This window comes from Xyrauchen texanus, chromosome 40 (assembly GCF_025860055.1).
Source record: "Xyrauchen texanus isolate HMW12.3.18 chromosome 40, RBS_HiC_50CHRs, whole genome shotgun sequence".
Lineage (NCBI taxonomy): Eukaryota > Metazoa > Chordata > Actinopteri > Cypriniformes > Catostomidae > Xyrauchen > Xyrauchen texanus.
The window spans coordinates 1,290,478-1,316,795 of NC_068315.1; the positions used below are offsets into that span (position 1 = coordinate 1,290,478).

General features: G+C 43.3%; 2 protein-coding genes across 3 annotated transcripts in view; one reads left to right on the forward strand and one right to left on the reverse strand.

The window, feature by feature from the left end:
• qrfprb (pyroglutamylated RFamide peptide receptor b) overlaps positions 1-8,161 on the forward strand; it is an 18,468-nt gene extending 10,307 nt beyond the window's left edge. Inside the window, exons 4-6 of the mRNA XM_052113003.1 lie at positions 5,538-5,773; positions 5,865-5,962; positions 7,542-8,161. Of these exons, the coding sequence (XP_051968963.1) occupies positions 5,538-5,773; positions 5,865-5,962; positions 7,542-7,930 (723 nt within the window). The 3' untranslated portion in view covers positions 7,931-8,161. The remainder of the gene's footprint in view (positions 1-5,537; positions 5,774-5,864; positions 5,963-7,541) is intronic.
• Positions 8,162-9,395: 1,234 nt separating this feature from the next.
• polr3a (polymerase (RNA) III (DNA directed) polypeptide A) overlaps positions 9,396-26,318 on the reverse strand; it is a 38,666-nt gene continuing 21,743 nt past the window's right edge. The window contains exons 19-32 of one of the 2 annotated variants that reach the window (XM_052112964.1): positions 24,893-25,030; positions 23,545-23,715; positions 21,202-21,315; positions 19,083-19,118; positions 18,101-18,187; positions 17,916-17,998; positions 16,262-16,432; positions 13,799-13,892; positions 13,621-13,713; positions 13,350-13,514; positions 13,023-13,187; positions 11,097-11,228; positions 10,879-11,011; positions 9,396-10,143 (exon numbers count right to left, since the gene is read on the reverse strand). In XM_052112964.1, coding sequence (XP_051968924.1) covers positions 9,995-10,143; positions 10,879-11,011; positions 11,097-11,228; positions 13,023-13,187; positions 13,350-13,514; positions 13,621-13,713; positions 13,799-13,892; positions 16,262-16,432; positions 17,916-17,998; positions 18,101-18,187; positions 19,083-19,118; positions 21,202-21,315; positions 23,545-23,715; positions 24,893-25,030 — 1,731 coding nt within the window. In that variant the 3' untranslated portion in view covers positions 9,396-9,994. The remainder of the gene's footprint in view (positions 10,144-10,878; positions 11,012-11,096; positions 11,229-13,022; positions 13,188-13,349; positions 13,515-13,620; positions 13,714-13,798; positions 13,893-16,261; positions 16,433-17,915; positions 17,999-18,100; positions 18,188-19,082; positions 19,119-21,201; positions 21,316-23,544; positions 23,716-24,892; positions 25,031-26,318) is intronic. The other variant, XM_052112965.1, reaches the window with a different exon arrangement.

Sequence of the window (26,318 nt, forward strand, 5' to 3'; positions counted from 1 at the left end):
GCTGTGCCAGTCTCACTCACTCATTTGTGTGTGTGTGTGTGTGTTCTACCTTCTGGCTGTACCAGTCTCACTCACTCATTTGTGTGTGTGTTCTGTCTTGTGGCTGTGCCAGTCTCACCAACTTGTTTGTGTGTGTTCTGTCTTGTGGCTGTGCCAGTCTCACCCACTCGTTTGTGTGTGTGTTCTTTCTTCTGGCTGTGCCAGTCTCACCCACTCATTTGTGTGTGTGTGTGTTTACCTTCTGGCTGTGCCAGTCTCACTCACTCATTTGTGTGTGTGTGTGTTTATTTTGTAAGTTACAAATTAGTAATTACAAGGGTATTATGCTATAAATGTGATTTATGAGGACATTTCTAGTGTCCCCATAATTCAAATCGCTTATAAATCATACTAAACAATGTTTTATTGAAAATGTAAAAATGCAGAATGTTTTCTGTGAGGGTTAGGTTTAGGGGTTGTGTTAGGTTTAGAGGATAGAATCTATAGTTTGTACAGTATAAAAGTCATTATGTTTATGGAAAGTCCTCATAATGATAGGTAGACCAACATGTGTGTGTGTGTGTGTGTGTGTGTGTGTGTGTGAGTCTGTGTCTCTGTGTGTGTGTGAGTCTGTGTTTCTGTGTGTGTGTGTGTGTGTGTGTGTGTGTGTGTGTGTGTGTGTGTGAGTGTGTGTTTACCTTCTGGCTGTGCCAGTCTCACTCACTCATTTGTGTGTGTGTGTGTGTGTGTGTGTTTACCTTCTGGCTGTGCCAGTCTCACTCACTCATTTGTGTGTGTGTTTACCTTCTGGCTGTGCCAGTCTCACTCACTCATTTGTGTGTGTGTGTGTGTGTTTACCTTCTGGCTGTGCCAGTCTCACTCACTCATTTGTGTGTGTGTGTGTTTACCTTCTGGCTGTACCAGTCTCACTCCCTCATTTGTGTGTGTGTGTGTGTGTTCTACCTTCTGGCTGTACCAGTCTCACTCACTCATTTGTGTGTGTGTTCTGTCTTGTGGCTGTGCCAGTCTCACCAACTTGTGTGTGTTCTGTCTTGTGGCTGTGCCAGTCTCACCAACTTGTTTGTGTGTGTTCTGTCTTGTGGCTGTGCCAGTCTCACCCACTCGTTTGTGTGTGTGTTCTTTCTTCTGGCTGTGCCAGTCTCACCCACTCATTTGTGTGTGTGTGTGTTTACCTTCTGGCTGTGCCAGTCTCACTCACTCATTTGTGTGTGTGTGTGTGTTTACCTTCTGGCTGTGCCAGTCTCACTCACTCATTTGTGTGTGTGTGTGTGTGTTCTACCTTCTGGCTGTACCAGTCTCACTCACTCATTTGTGTGTGTGTTCTGTCTTGTGGCTGTGCCAGTCTCACCAACTTGTGTGTGTTCTGTCTTGTGGCTGTGCCAGTCTCACCAACTTGTTTGTGTGTGTTCTGTCTTGTGGCTGTGCCAGTCTCACCCACTCGTTTGTGTGTGTGTTCTTTCTTCTGGCTGTGCCAGTCTCACCCACTCATTTGTGTGTGTGTGTGTTTACCTTCTGGCTGTGCCAGTCTCACTCACTCATTTGTGTGTGTGTGTGTTTACCTTCTGGCTGTGCCAGTCTCACTCACTCATTTGTGTGTGTGTGTGTGTGTGTGTGTGTGTGTGTGTGTGTGTGTGTGTGTGTGTGTTTACCTTCTGGCTGTGCCAGTCTCACTCACTCATTTGTGTGTGTGTCTGTGTGAGTGTGTGTGTTTACCTTCTGGCTGTGCCAGTCTCACTCACTCATTTGTGTGTGTGTGTGTTCTACCTTATGGCTGTGCCAGTCTCACACACTCATTTGTGTGTGTGTGTTGTGTGTGTGTGTGTTTACCTTCTGGCTGTGCCAGTCTCACTCAGTCATTTGTGTGTGTGTGTTTACCTTCTGGCTGTGCCAGTCTCACTCACTCATTTGTATGTGTGTGTGTTTACCTTCTGGCTGTGCCAGTCTCACTCACTCATTTATTTGTGTGTGTGTGTGTGTGTGTGTGTGTGTGTGTGTGTGTGTTTACCTTCTGGCTGTGCCAGTCTCACTCACTCATTTGTGTGTGTGTGTGTGTTTACCTTCTGGCTGTGCCAGTCTCACTCACTCATTTGTGTGTGTGTGTGTGTGTGTGTGTGTGTTACCTTCTGGCTGTGCCAGTCTCACTCACTCATTTGTGTGTGTGTGTGTGTTTACCTTCTGGCTGTGCCAGTCTCACTCACTCATTTGTGTGTGTGTGTGTGTGTGTGTGTGTGTGTGTGTGTGTGTGTGTGTGTGTGTGTTCTGTCTTGTGGCTGTGCCAGTCTCACCAACTTGTTTGTGTGTGTTCTGTCTTGTGGCTGTGCCAGTCTCACCCACTCGTTTGTGTGTGTGTTCTGTCTTGTGACTATGCCAGTCTCACCCACTCATTTGTGTGTGTGTGTGTGTTCTTTCTTCTGGCTGTGCCAGTTTCACACACTCATTTGTGTGTGTGTGTGTTCTCTGTCTTGTGGCTGTGCCAGTCTCAACCACTCGTTTGTGTTTGTGTTCTGTCTTGTGGCTGTGCCAGTCTCACCCACTCGTTTGTGTTTGTGTTCTGTCTTGTGGCTGTGCCAGTCTCACCCACTCGTTTGTGTTTGTGTTCTGTCTTGTGGCTGTGCCAGTCTCACCCACTCGTTTGTGTTTGTGTTCTGTCTTGTGGCTGTGCCAGTCTCACCCACTCGTTTGTGTGTGTGTTCTGCCTTGTGGCTGTGCCAGTCTCACCCACTCGTTTGTGTGTGTGTGTGTTCTGCCTTGTGGCTGTGCCAGTCTCACCCACTCGTTTGTGTGTGTGTTCTGCCTTGTGGCTGTGCCAGTCTCACCCACTCGTTTGTGTTTGTGTTCTGCCTTGTGGCTGTGCCAGTCTCACCCACTCGTTTGTGTTTGTGTTCTGCCTTGTGGCTGTGCCAGTCTCACCCACTCGTTTGTGTTTGTGTTCTGCCTTGTGGCTGTGCCAGTCTCACCCACTCGTTTGTGTTTGTGTTCTGTCTTGTGGCTGTGCCAGTCTCACCCACTCGTTTGTGTGTGTGTGTTCTGCCTTGTGGCTGTGCCAGTCTCACCCACTCGTTTGTGTGTGTGTTCTGCCTTGTGGCTGTGCCAGTCTCACCCACTCGTTTGTGTGTGTGTGTTCTGCCTTGTGGCTGTGCCAGTCTCACCCACTCGTTTGTGTGTGTGTTCTGCCTTGTGGCTGTGCCAGTCTCACCCACTCGTTTGTGTTTGTGTTCTGCCTTGTGGCTGTGCCAGTCTCACCCACTCATTTGTGTGTGTGTTCTGCCTTGTGGCTGTGCCAGTCTCACCCACTTATTTGTGTGTGTGTTCTGCATGTGGCCGATATATTGATTGTATTCGACAAATAATAAAAATAAATATTTGCTCTGTCTTCCTGTTTCCAATTTATATGCATCTGCGTTCACGTGTTTTTGTAGTTGCATCCTTTTTTTGTGCATAAACCTAATTAATGCCAAAAATAAAGCAGTGGTTTGATTAAGCAAGTCCTTAATATGGTCGAAAGACTCGCACTGACCCTAGGCCAGTTGTCAATCATCATTATTGATGAGGCCAGAATAAAACAACTCAAGCTCAATATCAGTTTAAATACAATCGCTGCAGACTGGAATGTCATCAGTGGATCTCTGTTAATAGAGAGTGTTTAACAAGCACAAGGTTCATTATTCATTTGGCTACAAAAGCATGAGTGAAAACGATCATTTAGTCAAGCTTGACCGAATTCATTTGTGGTTCAAATACGTTGGTGTGAAATGAAGGTGACCGGAGAGGAGAGTCGGTCGAGTGTGGTTTATCCATCGTTGGAGAGACTCTGAGGACTTATTCACACAAGACTTCCCCATCCATGTAAAGGATCATCACTCGTGCACTCGCACAAGCATGTGTGGCATATTCATAAGCATTGTTAAAGCACTGCTTCACCATTATGATGATCTGAGATAATAAATATCACACGATATTGTTGTTGTGTCAAACCAAACCAGAACAACTGGAGCTCATCAGTGATTGAGTCGTTATAAGGTTATTGTAGGCCGTCATGTCCAGTGTGGGCACACCTTCGAACACTATGTTCACACACAACTCACCACACGCCCCATTGAGAGCGAGAACCACTAATCACCACCACGAGGAGGTTACCCCATGTGACTCTACCCTCCCTAGCAACCGGGCCAATTTGGTTACCCCATGTGACTCTACCCTCCCTAGCAACCGGGCCAATTTGGTTACCCCATGTGACTCTACCCTCCCTAGCAACCGGGCCAATTTGGTTACCCCATGTGACTCTACCCTTTCTAGCAATTGGCCAATTTGGTTACCCCATGTGACTCTACCCTCCCTAGCAACTGGGCCAATTTGGTTACCCCATGTGACTCTACCCTCCCTAGCAATTGGCCAATTTGGTTACCCCATGTGACTCTACCCTTTCTAGCAATTGGCCAATTTGGTTACCCCATGTGACTCTACCCTCCCTAGCAACTGGGCCAATTTGGTTACCCCATGTGACTCTACCCTCCCTAGCAATTGGCCAATTTGGTTACCCCATGTGACTCTACCCTCCCTAGAAACCGGGACAATTTGGTTACCCCATGTGACTCTACCCTCCCTAGCAACCGGGCCAATTTGGTTACCCCATGTGACTCTACCCTCCCTAGCAACTGGGCCAATTTGGTTACCCCATGTGACTCTACCCTCCCTAGCAATTGGCCAATTTGGTTACCCCATGTGACTCTACCCTTTCTAGCAATTGGCCAATTTGGTTACCCCATGTGACTCTACCCTCCCTAGCAACTGGGCCAATTTGGTTACCCCATGTGACTCTACCCTCCCTAGCAATTGGCCAATTTGGTTACCCCATGTGACTCTACCCTCCCTAGAAACCGGGACAATTTGGTTACCCCATGTGACTCTACCCTCCCTAGCAACCGGGCCAATTTGGTTACCCCATGTGACTCTACCCTCCCTAGCAACTGGGCCAATTTGGTTACCCCATGTGACTCTACCCTCCCTAGCAATTGGCCAATTTGGTTACCCCATGTGACTCTACCCTCTCTAGCAATTGGCCAATTTGGTTACCCCATGTGACTCTACCCTCCCTAGCAACCGGGCCAATTTGGTTACCCCATGTGACTCTATCCTCCCTAGCAACTGGGCCAATTTGGTTACCCCATGTGACTCTATCCTCCCTAGCAACTGGCCAATTTGGTTACCCCATGTGACTCTACCCTCCCTAGCAACTGGGCCAATTTGGTTACCCCATGTGACTCTACCCTACCTAGCAACTGGGCCAATTTGGTTACCCCATGTGACTCTACCCTCCCTAGCAACCGGGCCAATTTGGTTACCCCATGTGACTCTACCCTCCCTAGCAACCGGGCCAATTTGGTTGCTAAGGAGACCTGACTGGAGTCACAAGTTGTGAAGGCATGTGAACACCAAAGATATCACCTGCTGTGTTTGCAGATGAGCGGTCTGTCCTCATTAGATCAGCCGTGTGGTTCTGCAAATCTCTGATGAACGCTTTTATCCATGTTCCTCAGGTAAAGTACGACTTCCTGTACGATCATCATCACGTGTGCTGTCAGGAGTGCTGGCATTCTCTGGTGCACCGACAGATTTACACCACATTCATCATGGTGGCACTGTTTCTGCTGCCGCTGGCCGCGATGCTTTTCCTCTACAGTCGCATCGGCATCGAGCTCTGGATACGCAAACGTGTGGGAGACTCTTCTGTCCTGAGCACCATGAACCACAGAGAGATCAACAAAATATCCAGGTGTGTGCATACGTTACAATATGTTACATTATGTACGTTTAATACGTTTCCATGTTGAAATCGGGCCTTTGCTGGTTTTTTGTTATAACAGGAAGAAGAAACGTGCTGTTAAAATGATGATCACCATCGTCCTGTTGTTCACTATCTGCTGGGCGCCGTTTCACATTGTGCACATGCTGTTTGAATACAGTAAGTGCTGCATGTCACATGCACGTGTGTTTGATGATGTATTAAATGTTTAGATGGACATCACAATAGTTTTGCTGTGACTCACATAGTGAAACAAATCAGCTCACAGCCGCTGTGGGAATGCACTTAATTGTCACGGTTTGTTTCTGGGCATAAACGTGCAATCACAAGCCACCAAGCTCAATAATTAGACCAGCACCACCTACAGTGCACACGGCTGGACGCAGGGCTGGACTGGGAAGAGAAATCGACCCGGGATTTTACATAGCAACAGGCCCAAAACATGTTAAGGGGTGGGGGTGTTCGCTGTCCTTTTCTGCATATCGCGCAATGCCGTTTTGTGGTCCGTTCTGCATAAAGCGCCGGTTCGTTTTAGCTTATCGCGGCCCATTCGGCACATTTCGTGGCTGACCCACCGGCCCGCTCGTTTCTCCCGATGGCCAGTCCGCCCCAAACTATTGGAACATTACACAAACTTCAAATAAATATTCCAGATTGTTTTATGTACTTGGGCACGTCCTTTCTATGCCCCGCATCAGTGGCATGCTGTCAATCATCACAGAATTTTTTTTTTTATATATATATATATATATTTTATTTTTTTTTTATTTGTAAATAAAGAAATAATAAACAATTTTATATATTTTTATTACATATATCTATAACAATATATATTTAAAATAAAAATTAAAAAATCTGCAAAAAGAACAAAGAAATTGCTTATTTTCGGAGCAGGCAAGTGTGCGGTGACGAAGGTTTTATTTTTCTTTTCTCAACGATAAAGACGACAAGATGAAAATAATAAAACTGTTTAAATGCAAACACTGATGTTTGATGTTACATATTCAATATATTAATCTTTAATATGTTTGATACATATTTAATTTTTTTAATATTTTTAAAAAAAATATTGAAAATGTTTGAACACTTAACGTGTGGTCTGCTGTCAATTAAAATATGCTATTTTGTTTAGAGTAAAACAATAAATATTAAAAATTTACTAAATTTAAGGGACATTCTCATTAAAAGTATGGCTAAAATAAACACATTTTATTTTATTTTAATATAGTTATTTTAAACGTTGAATCGAAACGCTGATCAATGAACGTTTCGATTAAACGTTTAAAATAACTAAAACATGCTCAGTGACCACTTTATTAGGTGCACCTACTTATTCATGCAATCGTCTAATCAGCCAATCGTGTGGCAGCAGTGCATAAAATCATGCAGATACGGGTCAGGAGCTTCACTTAATGTTCACATCAACCATCAGAATGGGGAAAAATGTGATCTCAGTGATTGAGCGTGGCGTGATTGTGCTGGTTTGAGCATTTCTGGGATTTTCACACACAACAGTCAGGGACGGGTTACAGAGCGGGCCAATGGGAGCCAGTGGGGCCCGCTTGGTTCTACCAATGGCCAATCCACCCCTGATCGGCCCAAAAGTGCGTTGGCCCACCGGGAAAATGCCCGGTATGCCAGATTACCAGTCCAGCCCTGCTTATAGACTTCCATTGTAAGTGCATTAATGTCATAAATCAGTCACGTGAATAAATTCTCCAAATCTTTTTTTGTTCAGATGACCTGGAGAAGAACTATGACGAGGTCACCGTGCACATGATAATCGCCGTGGTCCAGGCCATCGGTTTCTCCAACTCTTTTAACAATCCCATCGTTTACGCCTTCATGAACGAAAACTTTAAGAAGAGCTGCGTCGCCACCCTGTCCACTTACCTGCGGCGACCCGGCCGCCAGGGTGGCGCCGTCGAGCGACCAAACATCAGCGTGCACTTTACCAGACATCTCAAGACTGAGCCGTTTAGTAGCAACATGATCAGCGGAAACAACGCTAATCTTTACACGCCTCAGAACAGAGTGTTGTCCGCATCACACGGCGATCTGGAGATATCGACAACGCTCGCGGAGCAGAGAGTCAACGCCGCTACCTCCCAGCAGCTCCGGCATTAAATAAAACAAGAACGTTATCGTCGTCCGTTGCATCATCGACAGATGATCGCCAGCCACAAACGCAATCTCAAGCTAATTCTTTGCACTACTACTGGATGGTTTGTGATTTCAAGTTCAGGATGGGAGAAATGGACATACCAGGACTGCCTTAAAACAGCAGTTCCAATACAGTGCCATTCGACTACAAGTGACTAACCTCACAATAAGAGGTAAAACCAAATGTGAAGATAAATATGGGTCCAGTTACAGCACAACCTGCAATTTAAGTCTTTACCAGCACTTTCAAAAAACAGGACAACGGCAGCTGTAATTCCCTCTTCATTAAGCTCCGCCCCCGGTTACGGTTGCTCAGACCAGCTTTACATTGGAATGAATTGGAGATTTACGCTTTTGTCACTCACCTTGTTTCGGCATCAGATCATGTTTTACTGCTTTAAAAATGCATGAAAGATTTTTTATATAATTATACATAATTACCATCGGATCTGTCGAACACGTGCCAGGTCAATATTTTGAAGAGAGACTAAATAAAAAGATGAATAGAAGATAAAAACTGAATTTGATAACGTGATTGATATGATAAAAAGGTTATTTTGTACTTCGAATCCAGTGTGTGCTGAGTGACTCCAGCCAGGTCTCCTTAGCAACCAATTTGGCCCAGTTGCTAGGGAGGATAGAGTCACATGGGGTAACCAAATTGGCCCGGTTGCTAGGGAGGGTAGAGTCACATGGGGTAACCAAATTGGCCCGGTTGCTAGGGAGGGTAGAGTCACATGGGGTAACCAAATTGGCCCGGTTGCTAGGGAGGGTAGAGTCACATGGGGTAACCAAATTGGCCCGGTTGCTAGGGAGGGTAGAGTCACATGGGGTAACCAAATTGGCCCGGTTGCTAGGGAGGGTAGAGTCACATGGGGTAACCAAATTGGCCCGGTTGCTAGGGAGGGTAGAGTCACATGGGGTAACCAAATTGGCCCGGTTGCTAGGGAGGGTAGAGTCACATGGGGTAACCAAATTGGCCCGGTTGCTAGGGAGGGTAGAGTCACATGGGGTAACCAAATTGGCCCGGTTGCTAGGGAGGGTAGAGTCACATGGGGTAACCTCCTCGTGGTGGTGATTAGTGGTTCTCTCAATGGGGCGTGTGGTGAGTTGTGTGTGGATCCTGGAGAGCAGCATGAGCCTCCACATGCTGTGAGTCTCCGCGGTGTCATGCACGAGTCACGTGATCAGATGCGCGGATTGACGGTCTCAGACGTGGACTTGTCCTCCGCCACCCGGATGAGGCGAGTAACCACGCCATCACGAGGTCCTACCAAGTAATGGGATTTGGGCGTTCCAAATTGGGAGAAAAGAGTGAAAATATGCTTGTGTATTACAAAGCTGCATGTATGTAACGTATTCATGCATTGAACACCCCATCAAATCTGAATCATGCAAAAATAAAGTGAAACGATGCATTGATGTCTCAATGTATATTTTATTCACACCTGATACATATTTACATAAATATTCATTTATAGTAGTCAAAGAACTAAACAAAACAAAAACCAAAGACACGCCCCTTTCAGTTGCATAAATTACACATGACCCAGTCAGGTCAGCAAAAACGTATATAAATGATTTAAATGCAAATCTGATCAAACTTTAAGTGCATTTAATCTATTTAACAGATGGTTAGTGAAGAAATCAATCTCATAACCATCTCAAAATGAGAAACAGGACCAAACGTTTGTAGGGATCCTAACAAACGCACATATGATCGGAAGACCGTTGAAGAGCTCTATTATCGTTGCGATAATAATAATATTATTAATAGTCAAATATGAAGCTTTAACACCATAAATGATCTCGTTATTCATGACAACATCCTTGTCAACATTTCCCACTTTCTAAAGTGGGTAAAACTGTTTAGCAAAGGGTGAAAAAAGGCATAAAATAATTATTTTTTTAAGCACAAACAATAAAAAAAAAAAAAAGCACACACACACACACACACACACACACACACACACACACACACACACACACACACACGGCTGAAACAGGATTGTGGAGGAAACACGAGGGCTATGATGCGATTGAAATGTGGAAATCAGGATTATCGAAGAGCAAAGGCCTGCGGGGCGGATTCGGGTCCTTCACAGCACTTTGTAACAGTTTAAAGAGTCCAGTGCCGATATTCATGGGAATTCCCATTATAATGCACTCGGACACACCTGCAGGAAGAGAGAGGACAGTTTAGGAGCAGTCGAAAATCAAGTATTAAGAGTTAAAGCAATCTGATGACCAAACTAGCCACTAACGTATGATGTAAATACTGCAGCACCTTCGGTGTCAAAATAAAAGCCCCCAAAATAAAAGCCTCCCCTTTTCTCCCCAATTTCGAATGCGCTCAAAGTCCTCGTGGTGGTGTAGTGACTCGCCTCAATCCGGGTGGCGGAGGACGAATCTCAGTTGTCGCGTCTGAGACCGTCAATCCGCGCATCTTATCACATGACTTGTTGAGAGCGTTACCGTGGAGACGTAGCGCGTGTGGAGGCTTCACGCTATTCTCCGCGTCATCCACGCACAACTCAACACACCGAGAGCGAGAACCACATTATAGCGACCACGAGGAGGTTACCCCATGTGAATTGGGCGTTCCAAATTGTGAGAAAAACGGGATAAATAAAAAAGTAACTAAAATCTAATTAAGCAAAATTAAAAAGTAAATGTGTGTGTATGAAGCGGTTTCGCGCGTTTGAGTCGCGCCATTCCGCATCGACTTTGCATGCAATCGCACTGCGCGAAACTCTCGCTTAGCGCTGTATGTGAACGCACCATTAGGCTAGCTCCTTGGTATATTAATATCCCCGATTCTGTTTCTTAAATAAAAATAAAAGCATTTCTTAACAAACCAAACGATGTCATCTTTTTCATCGCATCATTGTGCATTTCTGCTCATGACTCACCACAGACGGAGTCTTTCTGGCCGAAATACGCCGCGTCGAACAGATGATCTGCCGTCTTCTCAAAGGACGCCAGCATGAGAACGCTCTCCTTCATCTTAGCGAGGCCGAAGCGAGTGATCCCCAGAATCTCACCCTAACACCCATAAACAGACATTGAGAGGCTCTCCTCCTCATCATCACCACAGGTCAGCGCATTCTTAAATGTGAAGTGCACTCACCTTATAAGACATGAGATCAGCCAGCAGCATGACATGCCTGCGGTCGATACTCATCCCGTGGTTCACCATGGTGTACTGGATCTCATTAATGATGGTCGATCTCGCTGCTTCGATGCCCAACGTCTTCTCCACCTGATGAATGCAAATAAACAGACCCGGCGCTTCACTGTAAATACAGACAGACACGCGTAACAACCAAACATAACATTTAACATTTCATTTTTATTCATAAAGACTCGTCCCCTCCGCTACAGCTCTCACATATTACGCAACTTTTTTGTCCGGTATTCAAAGATACATTAAAAATCCAATTCAATTTGACACTTTTTTTCTGGGCTTCAAGTAAAATTTGACACTTTTTTCTGGGCTTCAAGTAAAATTTGATACTTTTTTCGGGGCTTCAAGTAAAATTTGATACTTTTTTCTGGGCTTCAAGTAAAATTTGATACTTTTTTCTGGGCTTAAAGTAAAATTTGATACTTTTTTCTGGGCTTAAAGTAAAATTTGACACTTTTTTCTGGGCTTAAAGTAAAATTTGATACTTTTTTCGGGGCTTCAAGTAAAATTTGATACTTTTTTCGGGGCTTCAAGTAAAATTTGATACTTTTTTCTGGGGCTTCAAGTAAAATTTGATACTTTTTTCTGGGGCTTCAAGTAAAATTTGACACTTTTTTCTGGGGCTTCAAGTAAAATTTGATACTTTTTTCTGGGGCTTCAAGTAAAATTTGACACTTTTTTCTGGGGCTTCAAGTAAAATCTGATACTTTTTCGGGCTTCAAGTAAAATTTGATACTTTTTTCGGGCTTCAAGTAAAATTTGATACTTTTTTCGGGCTTCAAGTAAAATTTGATACTTTTTTCTGGGGCTTCAAGTAAAATTTGATACTTTTTCGGGCTTCAAGTAAAATTTGATACTTTTTTCTGGGGCTTCAAGTAAAATTTGATACTTTTTTCTGGGGCTTCAAGTAAAATTTGACACTTTTTTCTGGGGCTTCAAGTAAAATCTGATACTTTTTCGGGGCTTCAAGTAAAATTTGATACTTTTTTCGGGGCTTCAAGTAAAATTTGATACTTTTTTCGGGGCTTCAAGTAAAATTTGATACTTTTTTCTGGGGCTTCAAGTAAAATTTGATACTTTTTTCTGGGGCTTCAAGTAAAATTTGATACTTTTTTCTGGGGCTTCAAGTAAAATTTGATACTTTTTTCTGGGGCTTCAAGTAAAATTTGATACTTTTTTCTGGGGCTTCAAGTAAAATTTGACACTTTTTTCTGGGCTTCAAGTAAAATTTGATACTTTTTTCTGGGCTTCAAGTAAAATTTGATACTTTTTTCTGGGGCTTCAAGTAAAATTTGATACTTTTTTCTGGGCTTCAAGTAAAATTTGATACTTTTTTCTGGGCTTCAAGTAAAATTTGATACTTTTTTCTGGGGCTTCAAGTAAAATTTGATACTTTTTTTCTGGGGCTTCAAGTAAAATTTGATACTTTTTTCTGGGGCTTCAAGTAAAATTTGACACTTTTTTCTGGGGCTTCAAGTCAAATTTGATACTTTTTTCTGGGGCTTCAAGTCAAATTTGATACTTTTTTCTGGGCTTCAAGTAAAATTTTATCTGTATCACATTTCCGGTATGCCTAAATAAAGCTTATTTTGAACTTTACATATAAATCACATTATTAATAGAAGTAATCTCATACAGGCCAACTGTTGTGCAGCACTAAAGCACAAATGCATGAACAGTCGCCCATCGTAACGTTACATTTTGTCACCTTTAAAGAGCGACGGCTGAATGCAAAATGAGTTAGTTGCATTTTCGAGATTTATTTTATCACGTCAAGTTTTTATGCAATACCGTAAATGAGACATCAACGCTGTTTTAAAACCGATGTATACCGCTGCATCCCTAGTGTGGATGTGAGTGGATCAGTACCTCATAAGTGTTGTTGGATGTTGTTCTGTTGCCGTTGACGCCGTGCGTTGCCATGACAGCTCTGAGGTTATCTCCCTCCACCAGCAGCTTAAACTGCTGTTTCCCGCTCTGCTCGTCAATGTGAATGACAGCACGAGACACTTCAGGAATTCCCTGGACTACCACCTACACACACGCGCGCGCACAAACACACGCACGCACGCACATACACACAGACAGACAGACAGACAGACAGACAGACAGACAGACAGACGATCAGCATCAGTACCATTATTGTGTTTATAGCTCTGTGTACGTCTAACATTGACATCATCATCAGTGACTGACTTTGGGCAGCTCCTGTTTGAGCGACTGCAGCACGTAGTACATGGAGCTCTTGTTGTTTTCTCTGGGCGAGACACAGACGACGGCCTCTCCGTGCACCGCGATATCGCCCGGTTTCACCCGCAGCTTAGACGTACAGATGGAGTACCGCACCGTTTCTGCGTTCACCTACAACAACAACAACTCGTATAAAGCTCAGTGCAGCCAGCTGATGATCATGACATCATTTAAACTCACAAAGGTAACAATTACATAAAATAAACACGTGTGTTACCTCCAACCGCAGAAGACGGATTCTCTCAAGTGACAACTTGACCAGGATGAAACAATCATCAGGCAGGAAGACTTCCTCAACGTACTCTGAAATCTGACAGAAAGTTTGTGATGTGTTTGAACTATAGCTTGACGTAATCATTGACTATGTTGCAGTTTCTCCTCCTCGTGTTGTGTACCTCTCCCAGAAGAGTTTTCTCGATACGTCCTTTCACCAGGCGAGCGAAGTCTGCGTCATTGTTGATATCCAGGTTGGCACTTATAATGGGCGTACTGAGAAACAGATGGAGACTCGTTAAGTCACGAGGGACCATTTGAGCAGAGCTGAAGTTAGCACTCAGTGAACAATCAAACAACAACACTGCACGCCAACACACGTACACCTGCAGGAAACACTCCACACACAGGCTGTGTGAGTGACAGGCGCTCATTTACCCCCCTGCCCCGTGGCATTCAACCCCTTTCTGATTGGCAAATAAATGTGTTTTTTCTCCATCAGGGGTCGTGAGATCAAACAGTATTGAATCAACAGCATTACACTGTGCATTTGTGATCGCAGCGGGTCAAACGCTGCAAAGTGCTCGTTTTTATGGAGCTAAAACAATGACAAAAGTTTTAGAAATTTTCCATTAAAATTCTCGAAAAAGACTTTTTTTTTGCCATATTTTATAAATGTGTTTTTTCTAACAGCAGATGAAAATTCAAGATTATAAACTTATAAAATAAATGTACTGCCCTTAATTGAATTTTAGAAAGTTTTTACAATAACTTGATTTATTGAGGTTCATTTAATACATTTTCTTATGTTGGACCAACTTTATTTGATATAGTAATCATTAGTACATCAGGTGAGCAGGTGCAAGGAGAGTGCAACTGTTGAAGCTAAGCAGCGCTCACATCATGCATCACTTGAAAGTGTAAGTTCATCCTTAACCTAATTACAAGTGCCATCCTTCACCACCATGGTAACCCCCAAAACCCCATCATAACAGACTCCCGTTTAAAATGCCAATACAACAGAACATCTCATCTTGCTCAAAAATGCATAAAATAGGGGGTTCTGTGTATCTCAGCGAGTACTGACGCTGACTAGTCACGAGTTTGAATCCAGGGCGTGGTGAGTGACTCCAGTCAGGTCTCCTTAGCAACCCAATTGGCCCGGTTGCTAGGGAGGGTATAGTCACATGGGGTAACCTCCTCGTGGTGGTGATTAGTGGTTCTCGCAATGGGGCGTGTGGTGAGTTGTGTGTGGATCGTGGAGAGTAGCATGAGCCTCCACATGCTGTGAGTCTCCGCGGTGTCATGCACAACGAGTCACGTGATCAGATGCACGGATTGACGGTCTCAGACGTGGACTTGTCCTCCGCCACCCGGATTGAGGCGAGTAACCACGCCAACACGAGGACCTACTAAGTAGTGGGAATTGTGCGTTCCAAAATTGGAGAAATGGGGCTTAAAAATAAAAAAATGCATAAAATAACACTTTCAGCACTTTTTCTTCCCATCCAGTCCCGTGCAAAGCATGCTGGGAAATGGAAATCCCCTGCCCAGTGCAACATTAACAACACAAAAAATAAATCTTGGATTGACTTGCACTCTTATGTTTTTAGCCCCACAAATAGCTTTAATTTACACGATATATGACCTGACGTCACATCAAAACAAGTCAAGAGTAATCGAGCACACGCTTCAATCTATGATAAACCAATGGTAAGCAGGACACGCCCACATCATTATCATACAAGAGACAGAAATGTAAGAATAAATATCAAAATAAATATAGGAATGTAGGAATATTTAAATATGGAAATAAATACAGGTGGGAATAAATAAATATACAAATAAATGAATGCATAAATAAATAATACTAATACAAAAAAAATTTAATTAAAAATAAAAAAAGTTTTGAATACAAATAAAAAGAGAAAATAAAGGCAAAAAAAGTCTACAAAAATAAATTCAGGAATAACTTTCATTAAAAACGAATTATATTTGTTTTATCAAGACATTGACTCCTTTATTTATTTTCTTATTATTACATTTATTTATGTGTTTATTTATTATTTTTGCAGGTTCTGTCCTCCATACATGTCACATATGTAGAATTCAAATGAACAAATTTCAGATTCAAGTATTTTTGTCATTGTTGTAGCTCCATACTATGTTTGTGAAGGGCGTTTCATTTATGTGGGGAAATCAGAATTTTGACAACTAAACCAACTTAAAAATATAAAAACAAATAATCTGCCATTTAAAAATAAACATTTATAAAATTAATCATAAATATCTATTGTGTCTAGAATTCATCGTAAATTTTTGATTCAAGTAGTTTTGTCAGTATTTTAGCTCCATACTACATGTTTGTGAAGGGTATTTAATTTATGTGGCGAAATCAGAATTTTAACAGCTAATTCCACCAAAAAAATATCAAAACAAATGTCATTTTGTCATTGTATTAGCTCCATAGTACTTCAGGTTTGTGAAGGTTGTTTCAATGGTGTTCTTTGATAGTAAAGTTTAAAAACTTTGTAGACCACACCGGCCATGTGTTTTCTTTCTCGGGTTTATTTGCAAATGTACTGCAATCCTCTTGCGAGTCATAAACACAAGTGATAGCGGTGTATGAGTGATGCTGAAGTCACCTGATGTTCTTGGATGCGTTGATGATCTCTTTGATCCGCGGGACTCCCAGTGTGATGTTCATAGAAGCGACTCCAGCGAAGTGAAACGTTTTAAGTGTCATCTGTGTGCCGGGCTCTCCGATGCTCTGAGCGCACAAGGCGCCGACCGCAGAACCCGGCTCCATCTGTGCCCTGAACAACGCACCATCATACAACTGTGGTCAATATCAGTTTTATACGCTGTTAAAGGGCCGGTGTTAGGATGCAATCTTTGGTGAAGGACATGTATGTTTTGTATGCATGTTTTTTCCTTTGAATTACCAGCAGAAATGAACTATATTGTTGTATTTTTCAAATGCTGAATGGACTGCATGTGGCATAAGGTTGTTTACCACAAAAAATTATTTCCCTCATTTTCTTTAAAAATAAAAAGGTTATGGAGGGTCTGGGTGTCTCAGTGAGTATTGACGCTGACTAGTCGCGAGTTCGAATTCAGGGCGTGCTGAGTGACACCAGCCAGGTCTCCTTAGCAACTAAATTGGCCCGGTTGCTAGGGAGGGTAGAGTCCCATGGGGTAACCAAATTGGCCCGGTTGCTAGGGAGGGTAGAGTCACATGGGGTAACCAAATTGGCCCGGTTTCTAGGGAGGGTAGAGTCACATGGGTAACCAAATTGTCCCGGTTGCTAGGGAGGGTAGAGTCACATGGGGTAACCACATTGGCCCGGTTGCTAGGGAGGGTAGAGTCACATGGGGTAACCAAATTGGCCCGGTTGCTAGGGAGGGTAGAGTCACATGGGGTAACCTCCTCGTGGTGGTGATTAGTGGTTCTCTCAATGGGGCGTGTGGTGAGTTGTGTGTGGATCGTGGAGAGTAGCATGAGCCTCCACATGCTGCGAGTCTCCGCAGTGTCATGCATAACGAGTCACGTGATCAGATGCGCGGATTGGCGGTCTCAGACGTGGACTTGTCCTCCGCCACCCGGATTGAGGCCACCACGCGGACCTACTAAGTAATGGGAATATTTTACTTCCGAATTGGAAGAAAAAAAAAACACAATGGATGTCAATGGTGCCAATTTTTGGAGTCGTTTAAATTGTAATTTTTAAATGTTAATTTTAGGGTTTCACAGTTTACGCCGTTATGTCGTCATGGCAACAAATTTGTAAAATTGCTGATAACTTTACAAAGAAAAGATTTGTTAGCAATTGCATAACACTAAAATCATGTTTATAACTAACATCTTGTTTATAACTTGAGTCTACACTTTTGAAAAGTTTTCGGATTGGCACCCATTGACTTCCATTGTAAGCGCCTCACTGTAACAACTATTCTATAACCATTTTTTGTAACGCCCAATTCCCTCGTGGTGGCGTATTGACTCTCCTCAATCCGGGTGACGGAGGACGAATCTCAGTTGCCTCCGCGTCTGAGACCGTCAATCCGCGCATCTGATCACGTGAATCGTTGAGCGCGTTACCATGGAAACGTAGCGCGTGTGGAGGCTTCACGCTATTCTCCGCGGCATCCACGCACAACTCACCACACGCCGCACCGAGAGCGAGAACCACATTATAGTGACCACGAGGAGGTTACCCCATGTGACTTTACCCTCCCTAGCAACCGGCCCAATTTGGTTGCTATGGAGACCAGACTGGAGTCACTCAGCACTGTTACCTCATGTATTTATCCCTGCAGGTTTCCAGAAACTTCTCCAGCTGTGTGGGAGTGATTCGGTCCAACTGGTACAGAACTTTAGGCTGTAACGCATCACAAAACCTCTTTCAGATATATACTGTACACACACAAACATATGCATTTACTTATATAATGCATATATTATAATTATACTTCACCCTCACCTCTGTAGTTCCGTTGTCATTGATGCCGTATTTGTCGCGCGTCTTTTTAACTTTCTCAGAAACTGATATCATGAACTTTCTGATTTCCTACAATTACAAAAATAAACACCAATAAAATAACATTAAACCGCAGAACAACATTCACTTATTAAATTCAGCATTGCGCAAAAGTAAAACACTAAATATGTTGTTGGATGAAACTCATGTTCAGCTCACATTTCACCCCAAAATCAAAACAACTAAAAAATAAATGATATTTGGCTAAAAGATGTTTTTTGCACTTTTTATGTGAAATTATTTTCATGCCAATTAAGTACAAATGTACCTCCAAATCATTAGCATAATGCCAAAAAAATTATAATATTAAGGAAAAAATCTAAAAAAGACAAAAACGAATGGATGCATTGCAGATCTGATAAAAGCCAGGATGCATTTTTTGGCATTATGCTAATGAGAAATAGGATTGATGAAAATGATGTCAATGCAAAAAATAAAAATAGTACTGGCTTAATTTTTTTTAAAGCATGTAAATACAATTTTTGGGGGGTGAAATATGACCTGGAAGATTCAGCCTGTTATAATACCAATAATAATACTACAATAATGTTTAAGTTCAGTGAATGATGCACAAAGAAGCACATTATAGAAAACATAAAGCACAATTTCAAACATTAGATCAACAGTCCAGGCAACCTGATTCCTGATACACACCGTGCAGTTGGGATTAGAGTGCGTGTTTAATTCGGTAAGCCACAATATCCGTTAACACTGGATACGACTGTAATTCATAACCAGACATGCTTAATGACACAGCTTCTTTCTGTGTTTGGCTACATCTTATATAGATCACACACAAACTCAATTGTGTTCAGACATACAGACTGAACCTATGTTTCTCTCTCACACACACACACACACACACACACACACACACACACACACACACACACACACACACACACACGTGCATACTGTACAATACCTGTAAGTATTTGTCACTGCCAGTGTCGGTCAACGCCTTTAAATGAAACACACACACTGAGCACAAACCCTTCAGTCAGTGTTTCATGAGTTGAACTATAGCATGTAATCGTCATGTTCCGGAAGTGAAATCACATTCATTATTCCCATAGGCGAACTGATTATTAATGATACATTTGAAATCTTTAAAGAGGTTGTTAATCGATGGTATTTGCTTCTGTTGAAGCCATCAGTTCATGTTATTTCAACTGCATTTAAAAAAAAAAAAAAAAAAAGTGTTTAACAGCAGAATTACTGCTGAAGAACTACATTACCCATAATCCTTAGTGATTCCACCAATCAGAGAATCACAGCGAACTTTGATTTGAAGCAAAAAAGCATTTGAAAATCTGCCAAAAAGTTTGTAAAGTTGAGATTCACTTTGGAGTAACTCTTGTGCACGGTTCGATTTAGATTCACTTTTTTGTGCGTTCAATTTTATAAGTATTTTTTTTTGAGGAAGGAAATGTAATAACACTAAATTCAATAAAGTTAAAAAATCTTTAAGTTGTGCATTTATTTGGTGGGGGGGGGTTGGGTTGTATTTTTAGGTCTTACCTTTACATTTCTTAATTACACCATTCATTTGCATATGCAAATAAGCACATTTTTGTTAATTCCACTACAGTAAATAAACTACACTACTAAAATTATAATTATCTGACTTGAAAATCGTGTCATGACAAAAATAGCCAATAGATGACTGCAGAGATCCAGTAATTTATTCCTGGTTGCGACAAGATGAATGTGTGTGTGTGTGTGTGTGTGTGTGTGTGAGTGTGAGAGAGAGAGAGAGAGAGAGCATGTGTGAGAGAGAGTGAGTGTGTGTGTGCAAGAGTGTGTGTTTATATGTGTGTGTGAGAGAGAGAGTGAGTGTGTGTGAGAGAGAGTGAGTGTGTGTATGAGAGAGAGAGCGAGAGAGAGCACGTGTGAGAGGGAGTGAGTGTGTGTGTGCAAGAGTGTGTGTAAATGTGTGTGTGAGAGAGAGTGAGTGAGTGCAAGACTGTGTGTGTGTGTGTGTGTGAGAGAGAGAGAGCATGTGTGAGAGAGAGTGAGTGTGTGTGTGAGAGAGAGAGAGTGAGTGCAAGAGTGTGTGTGTGTGTGAGAGAGAGTGAGTGAGTGCAAGAGTGTGTGTGTGAGAGAGAGAGAGAGAGAGAGAGTGTGTGTGAGAGTGAGAGAGAGCGAGCGAGCAGATCAAAGGCTTTTTGTGGGTTTGTTACATTTGTATCTTTGACGGAAGTTTGAATTAACGAACATTCCGTTGGCCTGTATGAACATTCCGTCAATGCAAGTCTGTGGGATTTGTGTCTTATGTTTGATCGTCCGCTGTGCGGAAATCGTACTTCTGATCAGTTAGAAAATACACAGCACAATATTCCAGAACAGTCTTAAGATATGTGGCGAGTTTGGTGGATGTAGCTTGAACGCTTTAGGAGGAGTGTGTTAGAAATCTTGTTGTGGTTTATGGATTTTGAAAAAATAATGACATAATGAAAATTCTGTAATCATTTACACACCATCATGTAGTTCCAAACTTATATGACGGTCTTTCCTCTGTGGAACACAAAATAATTTTTTTAAGAAAAAGGCCAAAATCTGGGTTACAGAGTCACTTACAATGGAAGTCAATGGGGGCCAATCCGTAAACGTTTCAAAAACCAATTTTGTTGTCATGACAACGAAACACCAGTCAACCCTGTAATCTGGTAAACATCATTAACGCTGGTAAATAACTGATTTTACCAAAATCACATTGAATCTTTACATCTTGTGGCTATACTTCTGAAACAGTATTTTAACGTTTAAGGATCGGCCCCATTGACTTCCATTGGAACTGACTTATTGTAACTGCGATATTTGCTTCTTTTCTTTTTACTTATAATTTTTGTGGTAATCCACGTTATACAACAAATAATGTCAGTTGATCTTCACTTGTATTGAACATGAAATATTCATTTGTGATACACTGAAGAAAGTCAGTCCTACAGGTTTGGAACAACATGAGAGTGAGTAAATAATGGCAGAAATATTTTCTTTATTTTTTCTCCCCTTCAAAAGTTCCGTTTAATGTGACGTCTCACCTCCAGAAACGTGTCCCTGCAGCACAGGAAGTCTTTTCTCTTCATGATGGAGTCTGACGTCATCACCAGCTCGTTCCTGCTGAGGGCTGGCTCACTTGAACAGGTATACACCGACTGACGAGAGAAACCAACAAATAAAAACATTGACAATCGTTTAGCTTCAGTGCTCAGGGGAGGGAGGGAGGGAGAGAGAGAGAGAGAGAGAGAGAGAGAGAGAGCGAGAGCGAGAGCGAGAGCGAGAGCGAGAGCGAGAGAGAGAGACATTCAAACAGACTGAATTACACACTGCTCTTGATCCGGTTCTCACAGCAGCACGTGTTGATTATAACCGATGCGTCACGTTCTGGTTGTGTGTAAAGATTCACTCATTTCACATCGGTCAACTCAAATTCAAGCAGAGATGCCACAATCCCAGAATGCATTCTGATTACTCACATGCACACGAGCAGAACTGATTTAAAATAGACTTGTAGTACGTTCATATACAACGCGAATTAAGCGTTTTGCACGGCGCGATTACATACAAAGTCAATGCAAAGACGCGAATAGATGCAAATTCATGGCGGGCGGCGCGAATGAAGCGAATGGCGCGAAGCCAAAACGCAAAATCTCTTCATTCGCGTGTTCACGCGAGTTAACATTTTTCAACTCGAGCGAAATATCTGCATGACTGACATGTTGTCGCGAAAGCCTATCAGCATTGAGATCGTCCGGATGTCACTGATGTAGTAGCAGAAGAAATCAGGAAAAATGGATGAGAAAATGGTTGTAGCCGGCTGCATGTGTCGGCACCATAGACTGTATAAAAAGATGGCCGACGCCCCTTCGCTCTTTTCCATTGGTGAGAACTGAAGCCGCCAGTGTCCCAATATGGAGCTGACATCTTGGGACTTGAGTCTGCGCAGTTGTGATTTTGGGACCAGACCTGCGCAGTAGTGAGCAGGAAGTAAAGCCGTGAAATCAAGGCCCCGCCCTCACTCTCGCTGAATCAATCGCAAGCACACGCCCCTGCACTTTTGACTTATGATGGTGTGAAATAATTAATTATAGAAATTTTGATATTACATTTAAAGCTCCAATCTCCTCAGTCCTCCGAAGATCCCGAAAAAAAGTCAGTTGGTGCTTCAGTGACTACTTCGCTCAGAGAACCTGTCAATCACAGCTGTCAATCATGATGTCACAGCAGCGTTTTTATAGCATCAAATAACTAAAAACAAACTTATTTTGAAAACAAACACTTGAAATGACAGTAAATGACAGAAACTATCTTTGGAAAAAAGATATGTGAAGTGTAATTGAATTGTTTAGTTGGTCTCACGTCCCGTTGAATAACATGGGGAGGCGGGGTTTATGACCTATACTAGGACCAGTCACCGGGGGGCGATCTAGACGTTTTGGCTTCACTTTTGAGGGCTTGTGCGGCACACTTGGTCGGCACCCGGAATTGTACGACAACTAGAACGTATCTGGGACTTCCCTATCGGCCATGATGTAACCTCGTGGTCTCTATAATGTGGTTCTCGCTCTCGGTGGGGCGTGTGGCGAGTTGTGCGTGGATGCCGCGGAGAATAGCGCTACGTCTCCACGGTAACACGCTCAACAAGTCACGTGATAAGATGCGCGGATTGACGGTCTCAGACGCTGAGGCAACTGAGATTCGTCCTCCGCCACCCGGATTGAGGAGAGTCACTACGCCACCACGAGGACTTGGAGCGCATTGGGAATTGGGCATTCCAAAATTGGGGGTAAAGGCGCTGGCTAACACCCCTGGAGTTGCGAGTTCGAATCCAGGGCATGCTGAGTGACTCCAGTCAGGTCTCCTTAGCAACCAAATTGGCCCGGTTGCTAGGGAGGGTAGAGTCACATGGGGTAACCTCCTCATGGTCCTCGCTCTCGGTGGGGCGTGCGGCGTGTTGTGCGTGGATGCCGCGGAGAATAGCGTTAAGCCTCCACACGCGCTACGTCTCCACGGTAACGCAATCAACAAGTCATGTGATAAGATGCGCGGATTAACGGTCTCAGATGGAGGAAACTTAGATTCGTCCTCCGCCACCCGGATTGAGTCGAGTCACTGCGCCACCACGAGGACTTGGAGCGCATTGGGAATTGGGCGTTCCAAATTTGGGGAAAAAACTCGAAATTAATCAGTTAACTGTCTTTTCCACCACTGTAGTTATCGGTATCGGTCTCGGCAGAATCCACTATCGGTCGACCTCATTTTCGTCAACAACAAAAAAATACAAATATTAAAAACTTGTCAAGGAACATTTTTAACACAGGTTGCTATGCAGTTGCTAGGGTGTATTCATCAGTGCTATAAAAAGTAAATAATATCTGACGTACCCTGATGTTGTCGAGGACTCTTTTGAACTCCAGAGGTTCGTCTTTTCCCTCCATGGCAGCCGGATCGAGTCCGTCTCCACCGTAGATGAACTGGATGATGTCATTGGTCGAGCTGCGCACCGTCAGATCGTACTGAGAGCAAAGATCTTCTAGAGACTTCACCAGACGCCTCTACACACACACACACACACACACACACACACACACACACATCACACTTGTTGCAGAACCCTACATCATCATTAAAGCAACCATTCATAATCATAACTTTTGATTTGCGAATTAAATATAATCCGATTGTTATATTTCTAAAAAACTATTTTCTAATTTTAAAAAGCTTCAATGTATTTAGCTACATTTTGTAACTTGTAGTGTAACCACCAGGCCGAGAGGGGGCGCTAGTCACAAAAATAAACACTTGTTTGATCTGCACAAAATAGGTGTCGTTTTAAAGCTTAGACCCTTATCTTTACCATGACTATAGCTGATCTGACCAATTCTAAAATACTGCTTTTAAATTTTGCTGATAAATTAGAACGGTTCCATTAACACAATGCGCTAATTTGCGCTAGCAAACTGGTAAAAATATAAAAAAAAAGATCACAGCCATGTGTCATATCTCTTTGGAAAGGTCTTGATTAGTAGAATACAACGAGCAAATTTGTTTCACTCAGAAACCAAACTACAATGAGTATTAGTGTGTGAAATCCATCTGTATAGTAAACGGATAAACTGAATTTTCTAAACATTTTAGTTTATTGCTTCACTAAAAATAAACATGATACAGCAAATGGCATATTGCAATTATGAATCAAACAAGCCCACATTCAACATCATATGATGAGGAGATGCTGAAATATTCCTCAGAGTGTCAATAAAAGCGTATTGGCATCGCTATTGCAATGGTTCTCTGGGATCGATTCAATGAAACATGATCCTTCATGTCACAGATGTGTTAGATCATCATCATTCGATGTCTAGAGTGTGTTAGAAACTCTGGAAACAGGCTATCCTACGTGGGTGAACAGAGCCAGAGCGCACATGCACAGACTGCACACAAGAGGGCGCTCAACGCAAATTTTTTGAGTGATGGAATAATGTGCCCATGTAAGTTGATCTTTATTTTTAGTTGAATTTTTTTAGATGTTTGCATTAATTTTTTTCTGTTATTTTAATGTTCAATATAACACCTTATTTGCATCCTAAGAAAAAAAGGTCAGCTTGACGTTTGAGAGGTTACTTTAAAAAAACAAAACACTGACACAATATTATACAAGCCCAAACCAAAGCTCAGGTAGGTGTGTGTGTGTGTGTGTGTGTGTGTGTGTGTGTGTGTGTGTGATCATACCTGCATGTATCCCGTCTCAGCTGTCTTTACTGCGGTGTCAACCAGACCTTCTCGTCCAGCCATAGTGTGAAAGAAGAACTCGGTGGGCGTCAAACCCGAATAAAAGCTGTCAGCCACGAAACCTTTAGCGGCAGGGAGCTAAAAATATGAACACACAGATGTTTTATTCTATACAGCACTCTGATATCTGTCTTTATAACCTCAAATAGCATCAAAGGTGTGTGTGAGAGAGTGTGTGTGTGTGTGTGTGTGTGTGTGTGTGAGAGAGAGAGAGAGAGAGTGTGTGAGAGAGTGAGAGAGAGAGAGTGTGTGTGTGTGTGTGTGTGAGAGAGAGAGAGAGAGAGAGAGTGTGAGTGTGTGTGTGAGAGAGTGTGAGAGAGAGTGAGAGAGTGTTTGTGTGAGAGAGTGAGAGAGAGTGCGTGAGAGAGAGTGCGTGTGAGAGTGCGTGAGAGAGAGTGCGTGAGAGAGAGCGCGTGAGAGAGAGCGCGTGAGAGAGAGCGCGTGAGAGAGAGCGCGTGAGAGAGAGCGTGAGAGAGAGCGTGAGAGAGAGCGCGTGAGAGAGAGCGCGTGAGAGAGAGCGCGTGAGAGAGAGAGTGCGTGTGCGAGTGCGTGAGAGAGAGTGCGTGAGAGAGAGTGCGTGAGAGAGAGTGCGTGTGCGTGAGAGAGAGTGCGTGTGAGAGAGTGCGTGAGAGAGAGTGCGTGTGTGTGAGAGAGTGCGTGTGTGTGTGAGAGTGCGTGAGAGAGAGTGCGTGTGTGTGAGAGAGAGTGCGTGTGTGTGAGAGAGAGTGCGTGTGTGTGAGAGAGTGTGCGTGTGTGTGAGAGAGTGCGTGTGTGTGTGAGAGAGAGTGCGTGCGTGAGAGAGAGTGCGTGAGAGAGAGTGCGTGTGAGAGAGTGCGTGAGAGAGAGTGCGTGAGAGAGAGTGCGTGTGTGTGAGAGAGTGCGTGAGAGAGAGTGCGTGAGAGAGAGTGCGTGAGAGAGAGTGCGTGAGAGAGAGTGCGTGTGTGTGAGAGAGAGTGCGTGTGTGAGAGAGAGTGCGTGTGTGTGAGAGAGTGCGTGTGTGTGAGAGAGTGCGTGAGAGAGAGTGCGTGTGCGTGAGAGAGTGCGTGTGTGTGTGAGAGTGCGTGAGAGAGAGTGCGTGTGAGAGTGCGTGAGAGAGAGTGCGTGTGTGTGAGAGAGTGCGTGTGTGTGAGAGTGTGTGAGAGAGTGCGTGTGAGAGTGCGTGTGAGAGTGCGTGAGAGAGAGTGCGTGTGAGAGAGTGCGTGTGTGTGTGAGAGTGCGTGAGAGAGAGTGCGTGAGAGAGAGTGCGTGAGAGAGAGTGCGTGAGAGAGAGTGCGTGAGAGAGAGTGCGTGAGAGAGAGTGCGTGTGTGTGTGAGAGAGTGCGTGAGAGAGAGTGCGTGTGAGAGAGTGCGTGTGAGAGAGTGCGTG